We start from the raw sequence: 23,392 nt of genomic DNA on the forward strand, positions 1-23,392 counted from the left end.
GGGGTCGTCCTCTCAGTCTCTTTCCATAGTTTGGTTTCCAATCCAGTAAGAAATTGGGAAACCGCGTCTCTGGCATTCTGACAACATGTCCGTACCACCTTAGTCTAGCCGCACCGATGAAAGTTTCGATAGACTTAATTCCAGCACGCCTGAGAACTTCTTCATTGGAGACATGGAAGAACCACTTTATCTTCAAAATTCTTCTCAGGGAGGTCAGATGGAAGACCTCAAACCGTTTCATCTGCTTCTTTGTTGTGTTCCACACTTCGGCTCCATATAACAGAATAGTAATAACAGCAGCCTTGTAGATACGGATCTTGGTGGGCGTTCTTATAGTTCGACTGTTCCATATCTTCCAAAGCTGATGGAACGCACCATTAGCACGCTGGATCCTGATGTCAAGATCTCGGTCAATGGTACCATCCCCACTGATGTTGGCACCAAGATAAACAAAGTTGCTGACCTGTTCAACAGGTTCTCCCTCCACTGTTAGCTTTATACTGTCTCTTTCGGTGTAAGGTCGCTGGGACGCACACTTGCTGATCGCCATGCATTGTGTCTTTTTAGCGTTGATTTTCAACCCAGCATAAGAGGTGTAATAAGCTATAAGATCAGTGGACTCTTGCAGCCCTTCTTCAGTATTGTCCATCACTGCCAGATCATCAGCGTAGTCACTGTCCATGATAACTTTTTCATCTGCACCCTTTAGTTCCTTTTGCAGTACAGCACCATGACTGATTGCCTTGTGAACCTCGGCCAAAAAGATTCCAAAGTTCAGACAAAAATTAAATACAGGGGGGCCCTGGATATCACCCTGTCCAGTGCCCGAATTAACAGAGAACCAATCAGACATTTCACCATTAACCCTGACAGCACTCATGGTTCCGTTGAAGAATGCCTGAAAGATTCTAACATATTTCTCAGGAAGTCCATAGTGTCTCATGCTTGACCAAATAAACTCTCTTCTGATGGAATCAAACGCTGCCTTAAAATCAATGAAATTAACATAAAGTGGAATGTTAAACTCAATGCAGTTGTGAATAATGGTGCGGATGGAATAAATCTGATCAATACATGAGCGGTTCCGTCTGAACCCACACTGATTTTCCCTAAGAAGACACTCCATTCCAACATCCAGCCTCTTAAGAAGAACCATTTGAAGAACCTTAGAAGACGTTGCCCTAAGAGTTATACCCCTATTATTGCAGCAGTATGAGGTGTCTCCCTTCTTTCCGATAACCACTATAACACCTTTAAGCCAATCCTCAGGGATCACCTCTTCCTCCCATACCTTTTTAAACAGTAGCTCTAGTTGGCCAACAAGAGCACTTCCACCATACTTAAGTTGTTCATTAGTTATCTCATCAACCCCTGCACTTTTGCAGTTCTTCAGTTTCTTTAGAGCATAACTAATCTCATCTCTAGAAGGAGGTCCATCAGAACAAGAAAGGTAGTCAAAACTCGGTTGTGAGGGCACACCATCGAGGTCATCAAGATTGGCATCCGATAGTGGAGGATTTAAGAGCTCAGTAAAGTGCTCCTTCCACCTTTCCTTCTGACTGTCCGGGTCTGTAATAAAATGACCATCCTTATCCCTAACTGACATACCCACTTTCTTCTTCTTTTTCCCAGAAATCTTCTTTATCTTATCCCAAACTTCCCTTTGCTGGCCTTTCTTAGAAGCCTCCTCTAGATCAGTCGCTATTTTAGTAGCCCAGTTGTTGTCGTCAATTTTACAACTTTTCTTAACTAATTTATTAAGTTTAGAGTAGGCTGATCTATTGACGTTTGAAGTGGGATCCCTCCGTTTGAACATTCCCCGTTGCTCTATCAAGTTCTTAGAGGTTTGCGAAAGGTGTTGTTCTTTAACCTTCCGGGGACGCTTTCCAAGCACTTCCATCGAGACATCAGTGACTGTCTGCTTGAAATTATCCCACATGTCCTCAAGGTTGACCTCATTAGCCAGACAATCAAAACGGTTCTGAAGAGCCACATTGTACTCTTGAACCTTAGACGAGTTTCGCAAATGTTCAATAGCAGGCACATCGTGCCTTTTAGCAGTGATCTTAGCTACCGACTGCAGTTTGATTTGCAGCCGTCCACGAACAAGATAGTGATCTGAACCAATGTCAGCCCCACGACATACCTTAACATCGAGTAGCGAGTGTTGGAATCGTCCACTAATACAAACATGATCTATTTGATTCACAGTTAACCCGTTAGGAGACCGCCATGTACCCTTGTGGATGTCTCTATGCTGGAACAGAGTTCCACCAATAACAAGTTGATTGGCTGCACAGAAATCCATGAGCCTGGTCCCATTGTCGCTTGATGAACTATGGAGAGATTCTCCACCAATAACTCCCTCGAATCCATATCTGTTTGAAGTAACTTTTCCATTGAAGTCACCCAGTAGCAGTTTCAGATCATGTCGGGGCAGTTCACCAAACGTGTCTGATAAAACGTTGTAAAAACGATCTTTCTCTCCGTCATCAGCACCGTCAGTCGGAGCGTAGGCTACAACAACAGATATGTTGAGGTGTTTGCCGTGTAACCTAGCTGTTAAGACCCGCTCTGATGTAGGTACATAAGAGATCAGGGAGTTCCTGATCTTTTTGGAAAGACATAGGCCAACCCCTTGCCTTTTGATACCATCTCCCCTACCAGAATGAATAAGTAGACTACCATTGTCCAAAAGTGTACTTCCAGATCCTGGCATATGAGTTTCAGTAATACCCAAAATATCAAGACTGTAGTGATCAATGTTCTGACTGAGTTGATAAAGCTGTGAAGATGAGCTGACTAAAGATAAAACATTCCAGGTTCCAAAGTACATTGAGTGTTTGCTGTAGTTGATAGGATTGGACTTGCTGAAGTCAGTGTCAACATGAGCGATCTGTTGACTAATTACTCTGTTGTTATGACGAGCAACCACTCTTCTCATCAGGCCACTGGGGTCCCTGAGGCTTTGCCCAGTTGCCGTCATCCTGGTCTCACCCGACCTTGCAGAGGTAGAAGCACACCGTCCTTGATTTGTGTGTAATGTTTCAGTAGCAAACTTTTAGAGAGGAGAAGTTGCCAGCATCTCGCACCCGGTTTTTTATCGACCTTTGCCTGTCTAGATCCATAGTGTTTTGTTGCACGTCATCTGTTTATACTGGAGTCACCCAGGACAGATTACAATGCTTAATAGTAGCACCTCGAAAAGGATGTGATTCTTCATCACGCACTATGGTCATTGGAATAGGAGAGGTTATTGGCTTCACTGCCTTCACGATCACTATTCCCTGAGATTATAAATAATCTCTTGCCACCAAGAGATGTAATGTATCAATGTACAATGAACTACCAGGTTCGAGGGGCCAGCTACCCTTCAACCTTAAAATAGCTACTGAAACATCAATGAATAACCAAAAGTGGAGTGACTCTCGGAGTTCAAGGAGGGGTGTAGCCAGGATGAAGTGCTCTGGGCAAAGCCGCAAGGACCCCAGTGTGCAGATGAGAACAAAGAAGTCGCCTTATTTCAACAGTGTTATTAGTTCAAGGCATATCACTCATGTGGACCCGGAGAAGGGGAGAGCACTCCCATGCAACTTTATCAAACACAGCATTAATGTGGGAACGTGGAATGTGTTATCATTGGAGAGCAGTTCCTCAAAGCTGTATGAATTGTCACAGAATATGTCAGCATATAAAATGGATGTCTTGGGGCTGACAGAGACGCACAGACCCGGCACTGGTGAGGTTACCTTCGATGATGGGTCCCTCTTTATTAACTCAGGAAGAAGTGATGGGTACAGACGACAAGCGGTAGGTTTAGTCCTCTCGAAGAAGACTAACAAGAATTTCGCCGCGGTAACACCACGCACGATTAAATTTCCCTACTGCCTACAATGTAATTGTTCTACTTGTATCCCAGAGTGGTGTTTGGCGCACGTGATAATCGTTTTCATTATATTAGGCGTGCAGAACTTGAAAATTCTGCGCGCATCTTAGGTGTCGCCGTCGATCTATATTCTATATGTGGTTTGGTTGTAGATCATTTCATATGTTGCGCGGTTTTGTTTCGTGTTACTGTTAACGATGCGTATGATCATGTCACGTCATATTTATACTGCATCGTATGCCAACTTTATTGACTGTAATAAAATATTCTGTCTAATCTTAGTTATTATTTGTATCTAACATAAACTAATACATTTTGATGCTTACTCGACACATCTACAGCACCATCGACTATATAGGATTCTTTAAAAGCATACTATACCGCAATCTTGATCTTAGTTGCTTCTTGAATGTAAATGTAAAGTAACATCTGTTCTTAAATATGTAATCGCTTTTTACCATTCAGTTTCGATAAACTGTAAAATATTCGGAGTTTATCAGTTGATATAATAATTTAATTTGTTTCGACTTGCTGAATTTTATCACTCGGTAATTTATTAAGCTTGTTTCAACAAAATAACTAAACACTTGTATTGATGATTGATCCGCTCAGATGACTAATATGCTATATTAATGAATTAGAGTAAATTGCAACCCGATGGAAACCTGTGTAACAGTCGTCAAGCACCTAAAACTGGTTGCTATGCCTGTAATTAATTAACACATAGCTGGCGTCGCGCGCGCAAAATTGCCTCCTTTTATACACATAATTATAGGGGAGTGGTCTATATTGCGAAGGAGCAGACTTTTGTCATCACCGTAGGACCGTCGGGCCACTTCATATATCCAAACCCGATTACTTATTCCCTACGATCTTTTTGCCTTCGGCAAGAGCAGGGAAAAAAATTCATTGATTTCATACAGTCCGATATCAGAACGAATTCTTGCAGCAAGGCTGCACAGTCGACATATCAACATTTCGATTGTGATAGCTTATGCTCCAACTGAGGATGCAGCAGTCGGGGTAAAGGATGACTTTTATCAGCAGCTATCTGGGGCATTTGATGAACTACCAGCTCATGACGTGAAGTTTTTACTTGGAGATCTAAATGCTCGCATTGGCCAAGATAACTCAGCTTGCTCCGGTGTGATTGGTAAGCATTCCCTTCACGTTTCATCAAATGACAACGGCCTTCGACTATTAGATTTCTGTGCATTACATCAGTTGACAATCGGTGGGACGCTTTTCCAGCATCGTGATATTCATAAAGGAAGTTGGAAGTCTCCAGATGGCCGCACAGTAAATCAGATTGACCATGTCTGTATTTCTACCAAGTGGAGTCACTCTCTACTTGACGTAAGATCATGCAGGGGTGCAGACATTGGCTCCGATCATTATTTGGTTCGGGGTCAATTTAGAGTCAAACTTATGGCAGTTCAAAAAATGAACGCCTCTCGTAGGATATCTCCAGCAATTGAGAATCTTAGAGATCAGTCCAAGGTTGAAGAGTACTGCATTGCTCTTCAAAATCGTTTTAGCTGCCTACCAATGGAGGAGAATCTTGATGGAGAATGGACATTAGTTAAGGATACTATTAAAGAAGTGTCTATGGAGGTACTGGGTGAGCGCCCCCGGCGCAGAAAGCAGCAGCATTTGTCTCAGGAGACAAAAACCCTTATTGCAGAACGCAGTAAGATTAAACAGATGGCGCCTAGTGACAAAAACAATAGGAGCGAGTATTCTCGGGCCAACAAACTTGTCAAAAAGAGCTGCAGGAAAGACGACGAGAATTGGGCTCTTAGAGTTGCAGCAGATCTGGAAACAGCTGCTGTCCATGGCCGTCAAAGGGAAGTCTGGCAACGGATAAAAACACTGTCCGGTAAGAAGAATCGAAAATCAACTGCTGTAAGAGACAAATCCGGGAAGTTGATTGCTGATCCCTCTGCTCAGACAGAGAGAGATGGGGAGAACATTTTTCGGAGCTATTAAACCCTCCTCCCACGAATGCGGATATGTCTGACCTGGACCATCTTGAAGTGGTTCCATGCTTTCCTTATCTTGGTGATGGTGATGGTCCCCCCACAAGACTTGAGATTTTAAACTGTCTCAAAAAATTGAAGAACCACAAAAGTGCTGGGATTGACGAAATCTCTAATGAGCAGTTAAAGTATGGGGCAAGTGGTCTTGTGGATAGGATGGAGAAATTGTTCTCTAAAGTTTGGAATTCAGAAGCAGTGCCTGACGACTGGTTGAAAGGCATCGTGATAATTGTACCAAAGAAGGGTGATACCTCTCATTGCTCCAATAATAGGGGGATCACTCTAAGATCTACAGCATCTAAACTGTATCAAATCATCACGGTTTAGAAAGTTTGCTACGAGACAATCAGTGTGGGTTTAGAAAGAACAGATCATGCATTGATCAGATTTATTCACTCCGCACTATTATACATAACTGCATTGAATATAATCTCCCCCTGTATGTAAATTTTGTGGACTTCAAGGCAGCTTTTGATTCCATCGACAGGAATTATATTTGGAAAGCTTTCAGTCATTATGGCCTGCCATGTAAATACATTCGAATAATACAGGCATTCTTTAATGGAACTGTTAGTGCTGTTAGACACAATGGTGAACTATCAGAATGGTTTGAAGTAAGTTCAGGCAGTGGCCAAGGAGACATTCAGGGTCCCCCACTTTTTAATGTCTGCCTCAATGTGGCTGCTGAGAGAACAGAAAGCAACAAAGTGGTGTCCCACGGAGCGGTTCTTCAAAGATCTATCAGTCCGCTTGTTGATGATATCACTGTGTTAGATACAGATTATGCAGATGACATGGCTGTCCTGGATAACAGCGAGGAAGGTCTTCAAGAAACAACTGACCTTTTGTGTATGTATGGTGCCCAGGGAGGTCTTAGAATCAATCACAATGGTAAAAAGACTGAGGCTATGGTCATTGGTAAAGCAACCTCTCAACGGCCATACACGAAAGAAGCCACAGTGAACATCACTGTTGAAGACACGCCAGTGCAGCAAGTTAGTGACTTTACGTACTTAGGTACAATTATTTCCAGCGACGGTACTATCGACCGTAAGCTGTCAGCTAGGATTCAGAAAGCTTCCGGAGCCTTCAATCAACTGAGTAATATATGGAAAAACCGCAACATCCAGTCTTATACAAAGATCAGGATTTATAAGGCAGCGGTTTTGACAATATTGTTATATGGTAGTGAGGTTTGGAACACAACCAAAAAGCAGCTACATCGCTTTGAGGTGTTCCATCAGCGTTGCTTGAGGAGAATACTTAGGATAAGATGGCTCGATCGGGTTAGAAACACTGAAGTGCTGGAGCGTGCAAAGATAAATCCAGTAGAGACGTACATAGGAGCAAACCGCCTGCGTTGGTTTGGCCATGTCACCAGAATGCCAGACACTAGGCTTCCTAAGTACCTGCTTAATTGGACCCCTGCCCATGGGAGAAGATCTAGGGGCCGTCCAAGAAAGAACTGGAGGAAATGTTTGCTGGAAGATGCTGCATCGTTTACAGGAAACACTGACATAGACCTAGAAGGAGCGAGCGAGATGGCTAGTGACCGCAAACTTTGGAGGGAGATGATACGTCACAAACGGGAGTTCATTGGTGCAGGCCACTCGAATGATTGAGGAGACCTAATCAAGTACAAGTAAGTACAATGTTTAAAAGTTTAACTAACTTTATCGAGCAGAAAAAACCATCACATACTTCAACACGATCACATACTAACCATGAAAACTATAGCTTCAAAATATAAACTTTTGGGGAAACCTGTATTTGCAGTATTTGTTGATTTTAAAAAAGCATTCGACTCAGTATGCCGTCAAGCCCTTTTCCTCAAACTCGCAAAAAATGGCATACTAGGTTCCGTACAGACTCAACTCTGCACCCATGTCAATATGTTCATTATATGCAAGCCTCTTGATTTATAACTGGAAATTTCTACAATGTCCTCAAAAATATGTACTCAAACTCGTACGCTTACATAAAATTATCTGGTCATCTTAGTAAACGCTTTCAGATACGTAAAGGTACAGAACAAGGTCACCCACCCTCCCCTGACCTTTTTAAAGTTTTTCTCAGTGATATGTCCTGCCTCCTAGATTTTCCAAATTGCCCCGTACTTTCAAATATGACTGTTAGCCACCTGCTGTGGGCGGATGACCTTATACTCCTTTCACTCGATCAGGAAACCACTCAAATGCAACTTAATATTCTCGGTAATTTTTGTAAGGAGTGGGGCATTGAAATCAATGAACTCAAAACTCAAACAGTCATCTTTGGTAAGAAAGCGTTAAAACAGGACGTACGAAACATCAAATTTACACTCAACGGATCTAATCTTGAAATTGTTGACAGTTATTGTTACCTTGGATTTGAACTTCATCAATCGGGTCAAGTGCAGATCGCTCAACAAAACCTTAAAACCAAAGCAATGCGTGCATTTTTTGGCCTGAAAAGGGTTGTCATGCGTTCAAAGTTATTTTTTAAAGCACTCCTTACACTGTTCGACTCTCTCATCAAGCCCATTTTATTATATGGTGCTCCAATATGGACACCCACTAGTACGATCAATAAGTCTCTTTGCAAAACGATTAACTCGACAGAAGCAACCGCTACTAACTTACTTAAAAAATCAGCGCCTCTCTGCAAGAAAGAGTGCATATTTCATTCCTGAAATGGGCATTGGGAGTCCATCGTAAAGCATCAAATGTAGGTGTATGGGGAGAAACAGGAAGAATTCCTCTGATTTATCAATCAATTCACTTAACATTAAATTACTTCAAAAGGCTAAATACAAAATCAAAGTCGAATTCGTTTGTAACTGCAGCCGTAAAAGAACAAAAATCACTAAACTTACCTTGATATCGATACATAAAACCACTCCTTGAACTAGATGACATTTACAAACTAGACCACGTAACCGGGCATCGAATTCTCAATACAAATGCAGCCAACAAAGCCGAGCCCAACCCTCTAAGTGATCACAAATTATTTAAAGACTCCCTCAAAAATCAGTCTAATTTTAGTCAATGTATCAAACCACTATGCAGCAAAAAATATAGAATTCCTAACATCATCAAAGCTCTAACCAATCAATTCAAAAAATGTTGGGAATATCAGAAATCTAATTCTTCTTAACTCTCATTCTATCACTCAATCAAACACACCTTCAACCGAGAGCCCTACTTACACTTGTGCAAAGGCTTCTCTCGTCGTTATAGCACCACAAAACTTAGAATCAGCGCCCATGATCTCCATATTGAAAAAGGCAGATACTCCAACACACCCCGTGAGCAAAGACTATGTGCTTGGTGTCAAATCAAGTATGGGCGTTGATACCATCGAAGACGAGTCACATGTTCTTTACATATGTGACTTGTATTCAAAACAGAGGTCGAAATTAGTCAACAATCTTTCTAAAATGCCACTCATTGAAATAAGCACTGAAATCACCGACTCAAGCAATATCAATGAAACAAATCTCAAAATCCATCTTATGGAAATTTTGTCTCCTTACTCAACTGTAATTCCTCAAAATCGCCAGAGCCTCCATATTCACTGCCACCGTTCACTTAATATTCAACACCCCACAGTATATTCAATTTCAAGAAAGGCGCTCCTATGCTGTCAATTGTGTGTGCACTTATTTTCTTCGCTGCTCCGAAGAGCGAAATAGCTTCACCGAAGATATGCGTCAACGTAATTCAAATGCACGAAACTTAAACAATTTTACTATCAATTTGGTGAGAACCTCGCGAATTAGTCATAATTAAGATTTAAGGATAACCCTCATGGCCCTGACTTCAAGGAAAGATGAATGTTTTCATTAATCTCTGTACAATTATGACGGTCCATGATAATGGATCTATAATTTAATTTTAATCCTGTGTAAATCCTTAATCCTGTGTAATCCTGTGTAAATCCTGTGTAATCTATTATTACATAATTGAAACAATGAAATAAAATTCAAATCTTGTTACTCAGATAATATATTTACGTAAGTATTATAGATACTAGCAGGAACCCGTATAACCCTGAAATGGTGTCAAGACTCAAGAAACTAAAATAATTATTACCTATTTAATTCGAGTTTTTGAGGGGTCCAAATCTTGGGCTCTAAAACTCCTGCGATTATGTGTTACTGACTCAGCGGGTTAATAATCCTACCCTTTTTAACTGCGGCAGTGAAATCCCGGCCGAAGGGATTGAAAGTTAAACCGACTTTTAATTAACGGGTTAAAGTATATAACATATTCTAAACATTTTTTTGCATTAATGTAGTCTTAATAAACGAGTTTGTTGTCTTAATGTTGTTTTAAGTGAATTTTTTGTCTTAATGTTGTCTTAAATGAGTTTTTTGTCTTAATGTTGTTTAATGTTGTCTTAATGTTGTCTTAATGTTGTCTCAATGTTGTTTTAATATTTTATCATATTTTGTTGTCTTATCGGTGTTTGTTATCTTAATGTTGTCTTATTGCTGTCTTATCGTTTGTTGTCTTATTGGTGTTTGTGGCGTTAATGTTGTCTTATTGTTGCATAGGTGTTCGTTCAAGTGGCTTAGATATGAATTTCATTTATTATTGTAGCTAACACTGTTCAGAAATTTCTGTTTCTGTTAAGTTGTTGATTACATTGAGGACTATACTATTAGAGAGTTAGAACTGAGTCTTAGAAAACTGTTGTTTTTATATATGCAACTTGTTTTGTGGTTTCTAATTTCTGCTTTCTTTTTTTGGAGAGGCGAGACAATATTTTCTAACAAGCAGCAATCCAGGCGAAGATTGGCTTATTGCCAACGCCTCCTTTCACCCATATGCCGTACTAATATTATTTTATAGTTTGCATTACGATTGTGCAACTATACTTTACTCCGTTTCCTTGCACAAATACTCAACGTTATATTTGTAACACCTTTTACCAACACGTGAGATGTATCCTTGACATCACAATGCTTGGCTCAGAATCTGTGTTCAAGTAGTGTCATACTGCACTTTACTACTTTATCAGACTGGTAATAAGACACCCCAATGTGTAATAAACTGATAGAATTATAGGATGATAGATCTTTAACTTTACATAAATATTACTTCCTGGAGATTATTCGGTATTAGCTAAGTTATCTAACCATGATATAAAACCATTGTATATCCTATATCACAACTTCATTCAGATTCAACGGAGGTTAGTCATCCAGCGTCATAAACGTTTGCTTACACGGTATTGTTCAAACATCATGTGGACACAACATCATGTGGACACAACTCACTTCACCTTTTGTGAACGTTCCTAATTAATCAAGAGATTTCTAATTAATTGGTTACTAAAAATTAAAGAAACCCTACCTCTCCAGATATGTTCTCCGTGATAACGGTAAGTGGATCAGACCGTGGTTCAGTTATACTGATAACAGCTCACGATACAGAACCTGCTATAGTCTTCAAACACCTGTCTGGACGGGAGAAAAACAAGGAGTATAGGCTGGCCCAGTTCATCAAGGTTAGAGCTAAAAAACTTATACAGTTGTTAATTTCCGGGTGGGAACATTACGCTTTCCTTTTTATTTATTCAGTCATCAGCATGACAAACATTCTTAATTTTACCCAGAAATGTTAACATTGGGATTTCATCCTAACAGATTCTATTCAGAATCTGGCTCGTAAACATGATTATTTGTTTTTGTTTTACTTTAAGTTTATTTGTTTTGCAGGTAGACAAGTTGACTGCGTACGAAGTTAGTTTAGAAGCGTTATCAGGGGAAAGCTATCACTTTATCACCAAACGTCCAGATGCTCTTATCAGGTAAATCTAGAGTAAGGGTGTTCAAGTGAAAATAAGCTGGATGACCCTATATCCTGGCATTTTATAACGTGATAATACACGAATGGATGCATTTTGTACCTCAAAATATTTTTGTCGCGTCGACCGAACGTTTTTATAAACGAGTTAAAACCCAAATTGGATGTTTTTTTCTAGAAAAAGACCTAAAACTCGGAAAAATGCCGCGGGGTATATCTGAAATAAATACGTTTGCGTGCTGTGACTATGAGTATTATCAATATCAAAACCCGGGACAACCTATTTATTTCTCACTGTATTTTGTATTTACCCTGTAAGTGTAAGTTTAATTATATTTGTAGAAATCTGAAAATAATGTAGTATGCAGTATGACAATGATGCAATTTTCAGAAAGCTTGAAAGTAGACAAGTGGCTGAAGATTTGAGTCAGTCTCTGCCAACCAAATCACGTGAGTCTAACGAAACATTCATAATGTATATTACAGTATACTGTCACTGTGATTAACGAATATTTGATATTTATGAATATCAAATCCTGACATAAATGCTATATTATGTTGGTGAACACGATTAACGCATGGTATTTGAAATCTCCTGAGACCAAACACTTCAAGATCCCCTTACTCATATTTAATCTGTTGTATCCCAGATGATAACAACACAGACCAGTATGCCAGTAGACAAGGCTACACCCCAGCCTTCATGTCTGCTCGTGAAGTGGCTCACGTTCCAGTAGATTACCTGTCAATGAACGACCTTAATACCAGACAACAACCAGCTCAACCCCCTCCTCGACCAAACGTCAGACCTCCCGCTCCAATGCCTTACTCCAGGACACCAGTGGACCCATCCCAACCATCTCCAGAAAGACCTCCAGAAAGACCTCCACCCCCCTCTCCTGTCCCTCCTCGCAGACCTGCTCCACGTGTTCAATCAGGCCCGGACTACTCCTTCCCTACCTCGACGGGAGGGAGGATACCTACTCCGGACTACATACCAATGGATCATCCTTCATCTGGTTTTGAAACCCAAGATGATTACCTTTGCATGGATCAGATGACAATCAAAACTGACCCTGATTACTTGATTATGGATAAAGGGTATCAAGATCCCCTGATAGCAGATTATCTTACTATGGATGATATTGATATGGATCAGAATCGTCAGAAGTTTGATGATTACCCTACCAACGATAGACCAACCGGTGAGATTATTCAACTATATCTTTTAATCAAGTTACTCTTATGATAATTTCAAGCTCAGAATTATGAGCACTGCGGATTAACCCGATCATTTATGAAAATATTGTAGATCTTGGTGTCAACTAAACCTTATTTTTATTATCTCGATTATCAAATTGCATTTTTAATGAATTATACCATCAGATTCCAACATTGCATTTGATGACGACGATGACATCTACTTTGACCCTAGTCTAGCCCCGCCACCTGTTCCTGTCCGGCTTGACAACAAGCCGCCTACACCACCGCCACCACCAAGAACTGAGAACTCATCTTATTTATCCGGTAAGATTAGTGGCTCTTTTCATATATGCTGCCTTTTGACGTGTAAATTCTGCAGTTAAGTGAAATGCTAAAGTGGTTTAGAACATATTCGTAATGAAACTGCGGTTAGAAAGGACGTTAATTAACCAGCCCACTGTACTGGTGATAGAAGCAACCGTATTAATTGTAAATTAACAATAAACACAATTTAACGTTCAGTTGGACATGTTATCGTTTCTAATTTTGGGAAGACTTATTTAATTTTGTATAAGTGTTACAAAAACGAACTGCTTTATCACATGATGATTGTCTGAGTTGATCGATCGGATAGGATGATCCTATTTTTTCTGAATTACTAAGGGTATCGTGACTTCATGCCTTAACCATTTAGTCAAGAAAATATTTGAAAATTGAACACCAATGTATCAGTATCACCAACATTATTGGCCCTTATTAGGCGAAATTCGGATCCTGTGGCCGTATGTACAGGCGCTTTTACCAGTCAGCTTAAGGGCAGAGACATTAGGGCTAATAAAAGTGGCCTAATTACCTTCCAACTGCCTCGCTGAAACTTTGTGGCACCCATTTTTAAGGTCACTAAAAAACAAACAAAAACTGTCGGGTACTTTTTCCGGTGCCCGGGATATGGTACATTTTGCTCCCAAATCGATTTATTTTTCGTAAATTCAGGAAAAAAGCGCCAGGACCCTCTGATGTCGCCCATCATGCAGCATCTCCCACAAATATTCAATACAACTGAATCACAGCAAGCACAACTAAACACACAGATCCCAAATCACTTAGAAAGAAATCCAAAACTACGTAGGCCCTGTAACATCCTCTGGTGATACAGGAGAGGATGATCGAGACCACATCAGTCACACTGAGGTTATCGAGTTGATGAAAAAGCTTCGTGAGAGAGGCTCACGGAGGTCCGTGAACTACCCCAGTCCCAGACGAACTTGTTGTGAGTCCTCGTAATGTTATGTATGTGATGAATGTGTACTGACATACTGCATGTTTATGTTCTGACATGCTGCATGATTGCATGTTCGGAATGTTTCATGTCCTTTCAAAATTTGAAATTTCGACGCTGGATTGAACTTGTTTTATTAGAAACCCGAGACGTCTTTAACAGGTGTCCAATACTCATCCTTGTGGTATACACATTTGGTGTTGTTAACATCATTTTTTTTATTTATGTCTTCATACATTTTTTTAATCATGTGATATTGGTGAAACAACTGGTTATATTTAAGTTGGATTACTTTAATTCTCTGTACATGAATCTACAAATACCAGATTAAACAAACGTAGATCCACCGGCCTAAATGGGGCAGTTCGTTTCATCTACAACATACAAGATAGAACCACGGAAATAGTTCCCTTCTACAAGAAGTCCCACATACTCCCTATAGACGGAGACCAGCGAAATGTCTTTCTATTAACCTACACATCAGTTCACAGTATTGCACCTAGTTACCTCAAAGCATTACTGGATGTGGATGTAGTTGATACAGAACTTTCAAACACCATGACCAGGTCGAAGAGACCGGGTGACCATCTCTTGCTGAAGATACCAAAGAATAAAATGTCCAAAGTTGATGACAGACGTTTCTAAAGCCATGCACCGGTTGCATGGAACTCTCTTCCGACTTCCACTGATGTTGAGATGTATTATTGATACCAACTGTTTCAAGCGAATGTTAAAGAATCATATAATCAGTTGTGATGTTTTTTCTTTCCATTGTTCCAACACACCTTGGCTTTTATTTTTTACCGCACTCCATTTTATGTCTTGATCTCTACCTTTCTAGGATATGTTTCTCTTTTGGTTGATTATGTCACTGGACTAACCGTTTTATACCTACATGTATTATATGGTTTCTACTTCTTTTTAGTTTAGTGTTGTTTACAATAAAAGATGTTTTAATTTTGTCCTAGCCTTATAATGAGTTATACTTTTGTTCACTTTTCCAAATTTGCTCACATCACTCACAGTCAGCTGCTCTGACATGGTTGACCACTTTCCTTGTGTTGTTGGTTAATTATATGAGCGGGGTATAAATAGCAAATTATAAATACCTCATTTCATATTCAACCATCAAGTGGTTAAACAATATTAAAATTATTTTTTTTACAGTTGATTGTGATTAATTTTCCCTTTGAAATTACTCAAAACCCTACCTGATGCTAATAATACTATTACTACACCGATGGCGAAGCACAGACCTTTTGCTTCATGTCGTTTCTCCTGAGGGGTTAAAATCATATTTAAAACTACGCAATACGACATAGGCTCTAGGTTTCGTAAGGGATTTTTCACGTTGGGATGCGAAATGGCTGTTACAAGTAACAATCAGTTCACCTTCTTGTAGTTGTCACAATCTCAAGCGTGTAAATTTCCCAAATATCATGCAAATGACGCCAGGTATGGTGACAGAACCTCCTCCTCCTCCTCCTCCTCCTCCTCCTCCTCCTCCTCATCCTCCTCTTCCTCCTCCTAGTACTGATCGTCCTTCCCTGCATGACAACCCCTCTCTTGGGTGCAGACAAGCACTCAATATACCTACGTTATACAGTAATTTGCTGTGTTCAGATTTATATACGTCACTTCGTTGATTTTTTACTGCTTTCATGTTTGATTATGCTACATGTTTAATTGAGTAATGAGTACTTGTAAAATTATTATGTGCGATAAATTTGCAACGATGATTACAGAGACGTGAAGATCCACTTATCTTTTCAAGCTGTCCTCAGTGTTTGATAAATAGTTTGATTTTGAATGATTTTAGGCATTTTTCATATTGATTGTCCGTTTCTTAATCTAATTTATAAAGCTGCCAGCTAAGGTTTTGCAATTTTTCGACTGGTTTTGTTGCTAAATTACGTGATGACGAGAAGCCATTCATTTGAGTTGACCTTGCCTGAAAAGTACTGAAAAGTACAACATACTGATATCAGTCAACGCTTTTCCAATAGGTCGACAAGAGTGTTGATCGACTTTTTCCACTGACGGTTCCAGCTATGACGCCCAATATTTCACCCTATCCCTTTATAGGCGAAGTTCAACTACGAACAAGGAATACTGTATCGGAAAGTGGCAGAGCGCCAGCAATTAGAAGACATTCAGAACTCCCTCCCTCTACCATCTGGCATCAAGCCAACATTCCAAACTTCTTACCTCCTTCTCCTCCTCCTACTGATTATTGTAACCACTACATGTTATCCTCGTCATTTTTGTATTTGTCATTTAAGGTCTTATATTCATTGGAAACTCCTGCCTAAAATAATTTAGGAATTTAGAAATAAGTCAACATTTATGTTGGTCCTAAATAATAACTATAAGTATAGATGGATGGGAAAAGCGAGCAACCAATTTCGTTCTCGATATCTTATTTTGCATGCATTTGAGAACGGTAATTTAAAATGATATTTATTTTTTCATTTGGAAAAACGGTCCAATTTTGGGCTTTGGTTTAAAAATATCATTTCTTGTTAGTTAATGTCAGGAACCTTTGCAAATTCAAATTTTAAAACTGAGACTTTCCATAAAAAGCGAGGTAAGTTTTACGATAATTTTACCTATTAAAACATTCGCATGTGTTTGCTTACCACCACTGTGACAACCTCTTTCCTCAGCAGAAGTAGAGATTAAACCACGACCCGACACCTCTCCTTCTCGTCACCCACCCCCTCCGTCACGTGACCCTCCGTCACGTGACCCTCTGACACGTGACCCTCCGACACGTGACCCTCCGACACGTGACCCTCCGTCACGTGACCCTCCGACACGTGACCCTCCGACACGTGACCCTCCGTCACGTGACCCTCCGACACGTGACCCTCCGTCACGTGACCCTCCAACCCCCGCACGTGACCCACTAGCACCTTCACGTGACCCTCCGACCTTACAGACCCCCTCAAGACCTGTTAGGAGGGTTTCAGAACAGCCTCACCACCTCCCTCGGCCTAGATCCAACTACCTAGACGACTGCTCTGTCACTGTTTCCCCGGTAACCGTTTATTGTACTGGGTCCCACATTTTATTTGATATTTACAGTACATAGTGGTTGTTTATTTGAAACATGACGCCAATCGTTTCTATCATACTAACAGTTGCTTGCATGATTTGACATTAATATTACAAAATTAATATGATAATATAAGAATGTATATATATAATATAAATATATATTATATAAGAATATTGATATAAGAAATAAATTATACTACTGTCAGGTGGAGCCAGCTCTCCCACCGAGAACGGATAGAGACCAACTGAGACCTAAAGTAATTAAAGTGGAAAAGAAGGGGAAGAAGAAGAAAGGAGATAAAAAGGTACACTTTGCTTACAGTTACAGTTCGCTTACAGTTTCGTTACAGTTTTGCATATTACTGTTAGTTTGAAGTTATTACTGTATTATTTTACACTGCATTTGCCCTGATGATTTTTAATCGGCTGGAAACACAAAACAGCTACAGAACTTCTGCCAGTATGCAGCATTTTACCAATTATTTACTACACCATTGGAGTCAAAAACAAACACTTTATCTGGGGACCCCAGGCTATTATTTCCATAAACTGTCATTCCGCCGAATAGAGATTCGGCGGAATGACAGCGCCGGTATGAGTAATCACACACTGAAATTAATAATTCGTGACCACCCCCACACAACACTTTTCCAGGCTCAACGTCCCCGTTCAGCTATCGTGTATCCATCGGAGGTCTCTCTGTCAGACGTACGAACTGCAGCTACGAACAATGTTTATTTCCCCCAGGGACCAATCAGATCCCCTCTCCCCCAGAGAGGTGGTTTTGGCGAGGGGCCCTCCCCGCCACCTTTAGCCCCAAGAAGAATGTGAACTATTTTAAACATCTAGCAGAGTCCCATTCAGACTTCCTTGTTGTTCAGTGTTCATGTTGTACTTGTATATATTTACCTGTTGTATCATATTAAGTTACTTCCAGTTGACTTTAGTCGTTAGTAATAGTTATATTATAATTAGTAGTGATATCTTCGCAATTCATTTGCGATTCGAACTTCGAGATTTTTATAAATTGACTCGCAGTCAAACCTACTCGAATCGATGCGATGCATTTTTCAACACTGATTCCGAATCACCCTCATAACATAGGGTTAAAATGCTCCCCTGGCGATCAGTTATCGGCGAAAGTTTCGATCAGGTTACATGACAATATAAGGAAGTTAGTTGAATTTATCCTTATGGTTAGGGTATAAGCAAACCCTGCAGTTAGAGATTGGGTTAAGTTACGGTTGAAGCAAAGTATACCGTAAAGGGTTATGGCTTTTAATAGTCCCTCAGGCCGTGCACAGTGTAAAGAACGTGTCTAAGTAGGTCACGTGATAGTCAAGTGCAAAGTGATTCAGATTAATCATCGTCCATTCTTTGATACTACATGATTATATCAAATTCAATTTAGTATATTATCGTGATTTCAAATTTGATTATTTCAGTGATTTTGTAACGTGTAATAATTGTAAAAATCAATGCTTAAATATAATAATAATTGTTTTAATGATCATTCATATTTTAATGTTTGACGCCCCTGCTATGCGTCTAGCAATTTTGTTTTTAATTTTAATTCTATAACTAATTCTATAATTTTGTATAAGTATAACTGTCATGAAGATGTAGCTAGGTCGGTCCGAGCAAATAGTCGTTACCAGTGTGCAGGGCCTACTTACCTGTAGTCTACAGGTAAGTGGACCCGCCGCGCACGACTATTAGCTCGGTCTCACTTGTAAGCTCGGTCTCACCTATTAGCTCAGTCTCACCTATTAGCTCGGTCTTACCTAGTTGCAATTTACATCTTCATGACAGTAATTTATGTTGAAATGAAATGAAAGCTAGCGATTGGTAATCATTTGTATCTGTAATATCTTACTATATATAAAGCGAGACGATATATATGGTTCCGTGCCATTTTACTGACACCACGGCATCAACTTTAACGCGAATTTCCGCAAAAACCGTAAAAGATATACAACTGAAGCTTTTTTGACTGGGTCAAATGCTTTAATGGCCTCAAAATCAGCATGAAAAAATGAAAAATTGGCCAAGGAATAGGAGTTTTAGAGCCTACAATTTGTGGACCCCCAAGTGGTGTCAAAAACGCGAATTAGATAGGTAATAATTATTTTAGTCTCTTGAGTCTTGACACCATTTTAGGGTTATACGGGCTCCTGTTAGTAATAATTAATTATAAAGTCAGTTAGAGTTAGATTTTACGGTCAATATACTTATGATGTTGTTTCACTTTTCATGGCCCCAAAGGTTTTGCTCTATTACGGGTAAACCTAGGATGCTGCAGATTCAACTCTGTACATTCAGACCGTCTGTGCGTGGTGAAGAGCCACATTGCTCGAAGTGGGGCTGCATGCAACTTCAGTGATGGAGTTGTAACTGAACACAGCGTATCTAGGGGTGCACCCCGAAAAAAAGCCGGGCATCCTCAGAACAAGCTCGTGATGATGGTGATTTGGGTTAATGAAGATGTAACAGATTCCGGAACTATGGGAGCACCATCTGTCATCTTTCCGTTTTATTTACTGTATGTGGGAACATCTACTGATGAAGTAACTATCAAGAGAGCCATTCCAGTGGCGCAGGTGGCTCACGTGTCACATAGCCAACAGAAAAGAAACATGATGAATAGTTCTTACAGCACTAGGGTATCAGCCCCTACTTTTGTTTCTGGACGTGAAGGTGGTAATGATTTCACCAACTTAAATCCGAATGGAAGGTTGGTGAATAATGAGCCTAATCAACCTGAAACACCCAACATAAACGAAAACAACAAAAAAAGTTTATTTTCTTGTACCGACATTACCTGGGTAGGCACTCTTAACACTAGAACGATAAGAACTGCTCAGAGGAAACTGGAGATGGTACATCTTTTCGAGAAGAGTGGAGCAGAGATTGTAGGTATCCAAGAGCACAGGATAGTCCATGAAGAGCCTGTCAAAGTAGAGAGAGTTGGCAAGAGCAGCTATCTAATTACTTCATCAGCTACTAGGAATCGGGCCCAGGCAGCAGTGGGCGGAGTGGGATTCATCCTAACTAGCAAGGCATTTGACGCAACTACGGAGATAACACCAGTAACGGAGAGAATCCTTAAGATATCTCTAAATGGTAATCCTAAACCAACCTTCGTCTGTGTCTACGGACCTACGGACGCAGATAGTGTAGAAGCAGCAGAGAAGTTTCATACCGATCTAAGGTGTGCAGTCTCACAGATCCCTGCTCACAACTTCTTGGAGGTGATTGGGGATTTTAACGCTCACCTATCAAAGAGGGACGAGAATGACTTTGGTTGGTATTTCCATGAGAGAACCAACAGAAATGGGGAGCTGCTTCGGGATACTGCCCTGGAATGCAATCTGGAGATTACAAACACCAGGTTCAGAAAGAAGCGGGGTAAGATGTGGACTCACCTATCGGATGGAACCCTGAATAAGTCTCAGTTAGACTTTATTCTAGTGAGGAAGAAGTGGAGGAAAAGTGTCAAAAATACTGAAGTCTACAGCTTCTTTAGTACACTGGGTACTGATCATAGACTTGTTTTGTCTAAGATCAAGCTATCTCTTCGACGAGCAAAAAAGCTACCCAAGAAAACCTGGTATAATTGGGGAGCACTTAAATCGGATGAAGACCTACAGAAGAGATATGCAGTAGAAGTCAAGAATCGGTACTCTGCTTTATGCGAGCAAACCGATGAAAGTGAGGTTACGGAGCTGTATGGGCATTTTGTTGATGCGATTGCTGATACCAACAAAGCCATACTGCCTAAGAGAGAAAAGAAGAGACGTGACGATTTCGCGTGTGATCAGCGAGTTCAAAGCGTGCGTACAGCCTTGCAGCAAGCAGAGACTGTCTATCACCGGGATCCTAGTGAAGACAGTCGACTGTCTGTTAAGCTACTAAAAACTGAACTGGATCAGGTGTACCAGGACATCTTTGAAGAAGATCTAGTTGCCAAGGTTAGAAGGGTCGAAATGGCTGCAGACAGATGCAAAAACAAAGAAAGTTGGAATGTCATAAATGAGATAACTGGCAGGAAGGCCAAGGGGGCAACTCAAATAAGGGGCAACGGAGCCGAAGAAAGGAAGAAAAATTGGCTTGGGCATTTCACGAATCTGTTAGGGAGTATACCGGATGTGGAAAACGAGCATCCTAGGATCGAGACTCAATTTGAAGGACTCAACATCAGTACAGAACCTTTTACTGTCAATGAAACGAAAAGTTTTCAATGAAACGAAAAGTTTTATTTTACATTCCTTTAATCATAAATAAAATAAGAGCTTAAACCACGAATTAGTTAGCTAGAAGTAAACTTGAGGAAATATTTTTGGTGATTGTATATAATTATTTAAAAAACTTTATTTGGTTGTTAGTATTTTTATTATGGTAAGTGGTTGAATTTAGTGAGACAAGGTCAGTTTCTCTATTATCTTAGAAAAATTTCTACTTTACAGTAGGCAATGCTGAGTGGCAGGAATGAGGGACTGTGGATGAGCTTAAGGCTGCTAAACACAGGATAAAAGAAGGTAAAGCACCAGGTGATGACGGCATACCACCTGAAGTCCTCAAAAGATGCGACCTGGATGAAATCGTGCTGTCCTTTTGCAACAAAGCCCTGACAGATGGTATTGCGCCAGATCAGTGGAGGATAAGTAACATCATCCCGGTTCCCAAAAAGGGAGACTTGACCAACCCTGGAAACTGGAGGGGGATATCTTTGACTTCTCTCGTAGCTAAGACTCTTAATAGAATGGTGCTTAATAGGATCCAGCCGGCTATAGAGGGGGTACTTAGGGACACTCAGAATGGTTTTCGGGAAGGACGGTCCACTACTAGTCACATCTTGGCACTCAGAAGGATTCTAGAGGGGGCTTGACAGAGAAATTTACCGGTAGCTATGGTGTTTGTTGATTTTAAGAAGGCCTTTGATTCACTTCACCGGGGAATTTTGATGCAAACACTAAAGGCCTATGGAATACCGGACAGTATTGTAGATATCATTAATCTTCTCTATGTCAACACGAAGGGCAAAGTTATAACACCAGATGGGGATACCGAGCTATTTGATATCCTGGCAGGAGTTCTTCAAGGGGATACATTAGCACCATACTTGTTCATTATAGCCCTTGACTATTGCATGAGACAAGCCTTAAGCAAGCATCCTGAAATAGGATTTACCATTAAGCCTTATCGGAGTAGGAGAGTCAAGGCGGAGAAGATAACAGACACTGGTTTTGCAGATGACATTGCTCTGATAGCAGATACTGTAAAGGAGGCAGAGATGCTGATGCTAGAGGTAGAAAGAGTTGCTGCTACAGTGGGACTTAAAATGAATGAAGGGAAAACCAAATTCATTACTCAGAACATCGAGAACCCTGATACCATCATTGATGGTATCAGGGTTCTCGATGTTCTGAGTACATTCATTTCTTTACAGGATCGCTGCCGGCTCAACTTTTTTTTTTTTTTTTTTTTTTTTTTTTTTTTTTTTTTAAAGAAGGCAACCTACTAAAACCAATGGGGCCCTCCCCGGGGTCATTACTCTCGCATTTGCGAGAGTCGTCCCAAGGGTGTGAAAGTAGGTCAAGATTTGTTCACACCAAGCCGGCTCAACTTGGAAAGACGGAAATTGGCCCGCTCTGCCACGCCCGTTGGATAACACTACAGAGTCGAGTATTGAGATTATATATGTCTGCTGGGGTACCTTCGTATTTAATGCCTAAGTTAAGAAAACTGTCTACTTATATTGTGAATATTTATTTTCCAATGCACATGTTAATAAAGTATCGCAGTTCTTTAGTTAATGGTTCAGTAAATCTGTTTAAGGAAATAAGTTTAGTTAAGAAGTTTATGAAAAGTAAGTCAGATTTAGATACTATTTTGGGGTGCCTTCAGACTAACAGTTATTTTGCTCATCCACACAATATTTTAATAGCAATGCTGGGAGATGATAGCTTTGAACTTAGGAAAGAGGCAGTTGATATTATATTAGATTTGAGGAGATATGGGGAAGAAAGTTTAGACTTAGATTATTATTTACCTTTGATGAATTGTGAAGCCAAGAGATATGCTGATTTGTGTAATTTAAGTAAGGTTAATGGGCGCTGGATGTATAAGTCAT

General features: G+C 40.2%; 2 protein-coding genes across 4 annotated transcripts in view; both read left to right on the plus strand.

Moving 5' to 3' along the window:
* LOC134819166 (uncharacterized) overlaps nt 1-19,491 on the plus strand; it is a 93,306-nt gene extending 73,815 nt beyond the window's left edge. Inside the window, exons 6-15 of one of the 3 annotated variants that reach the window (XM_063828950.1) lie at nt 11,273-11,418; nt 11,630-11,721; nt 12,109-12,167; nt 12,368-12,922; nt 13,104-13,244; nt 14,077-14,190; nt 16,285-16,434; nt 16,866-17,239; nt 17,466-17,564; nt 17,914-18,972. In XM_063828950.1, the coding sequence (XP_063685020.1) occupies nt 11,273-11,418; nt 11,630-11,721; nt 12,109-12,167; nt 12,368-12,922; nt 13,104-13,244; nt 14,077-14,190; nt 16,285-16,434; nt 16,866-17,239; nt 17,466-17,564; nt 17,914-18,090 (1,907 nt within the window). In that variant the 3' untranslated portion in view covers nt 18,091-18,972. Of the gene's footprint in view, nt 1-11,272; nt 11,419-11,629; nt 11,722-12,108; nt 12,168-12,367; nt 12,923-13,103; nt 13,245-14,076; nt 14,191-16,284; nt 16,435-16,865; nt 17,240-17,465; nt 17,565-17,913 lie in introns of those variants that run through there. The other 2 variants (XM_063828951.1, XM_063828952.1) reach the window with 2 other exon arrangements.
* Nucleotides 19,492-19,721: 230 nt separating this feature from the next.
* Nucleotides 19,722-21,503, plus strand: LOC134819873 (uncharacterized). The gene has a single exon (XM_063830024.1). The coding sequence runs from the start codon at nt 19,722-19,724 to the stop codon at nt 21,501-21,503; it is 1,782 nt and encodes a 593-aa protein (XP_063686094.1).
* Nucleotides 21,504-23,392: the final 1,889 nt, after the last annotated feature.

Source organism: Bolinopsis microptera, chromosome 8, assembly GCF_026151205.1.
Source record: "Bolinopsis microptera isolate Bmic1 chromosome 8, MBARI_Bmic_1.0, whole genome shotgun sequence".
NCBI lineage: Eukaryota > Metazoa > Ctenophora > Tentaculata > Lobata > Bolinopsidae > Bolinopsis > Bolinopsis microptera.

Bases quoted from the DNA above. Each gene is read 5' to 3' on its own strand.
- LOC134819873 (XM_063830024.1), top strand. From the start codon at position 19,722: ATGGTGATTTGGGTTAATGAAGATGTAACAGATTCCGGAACTATGGGA.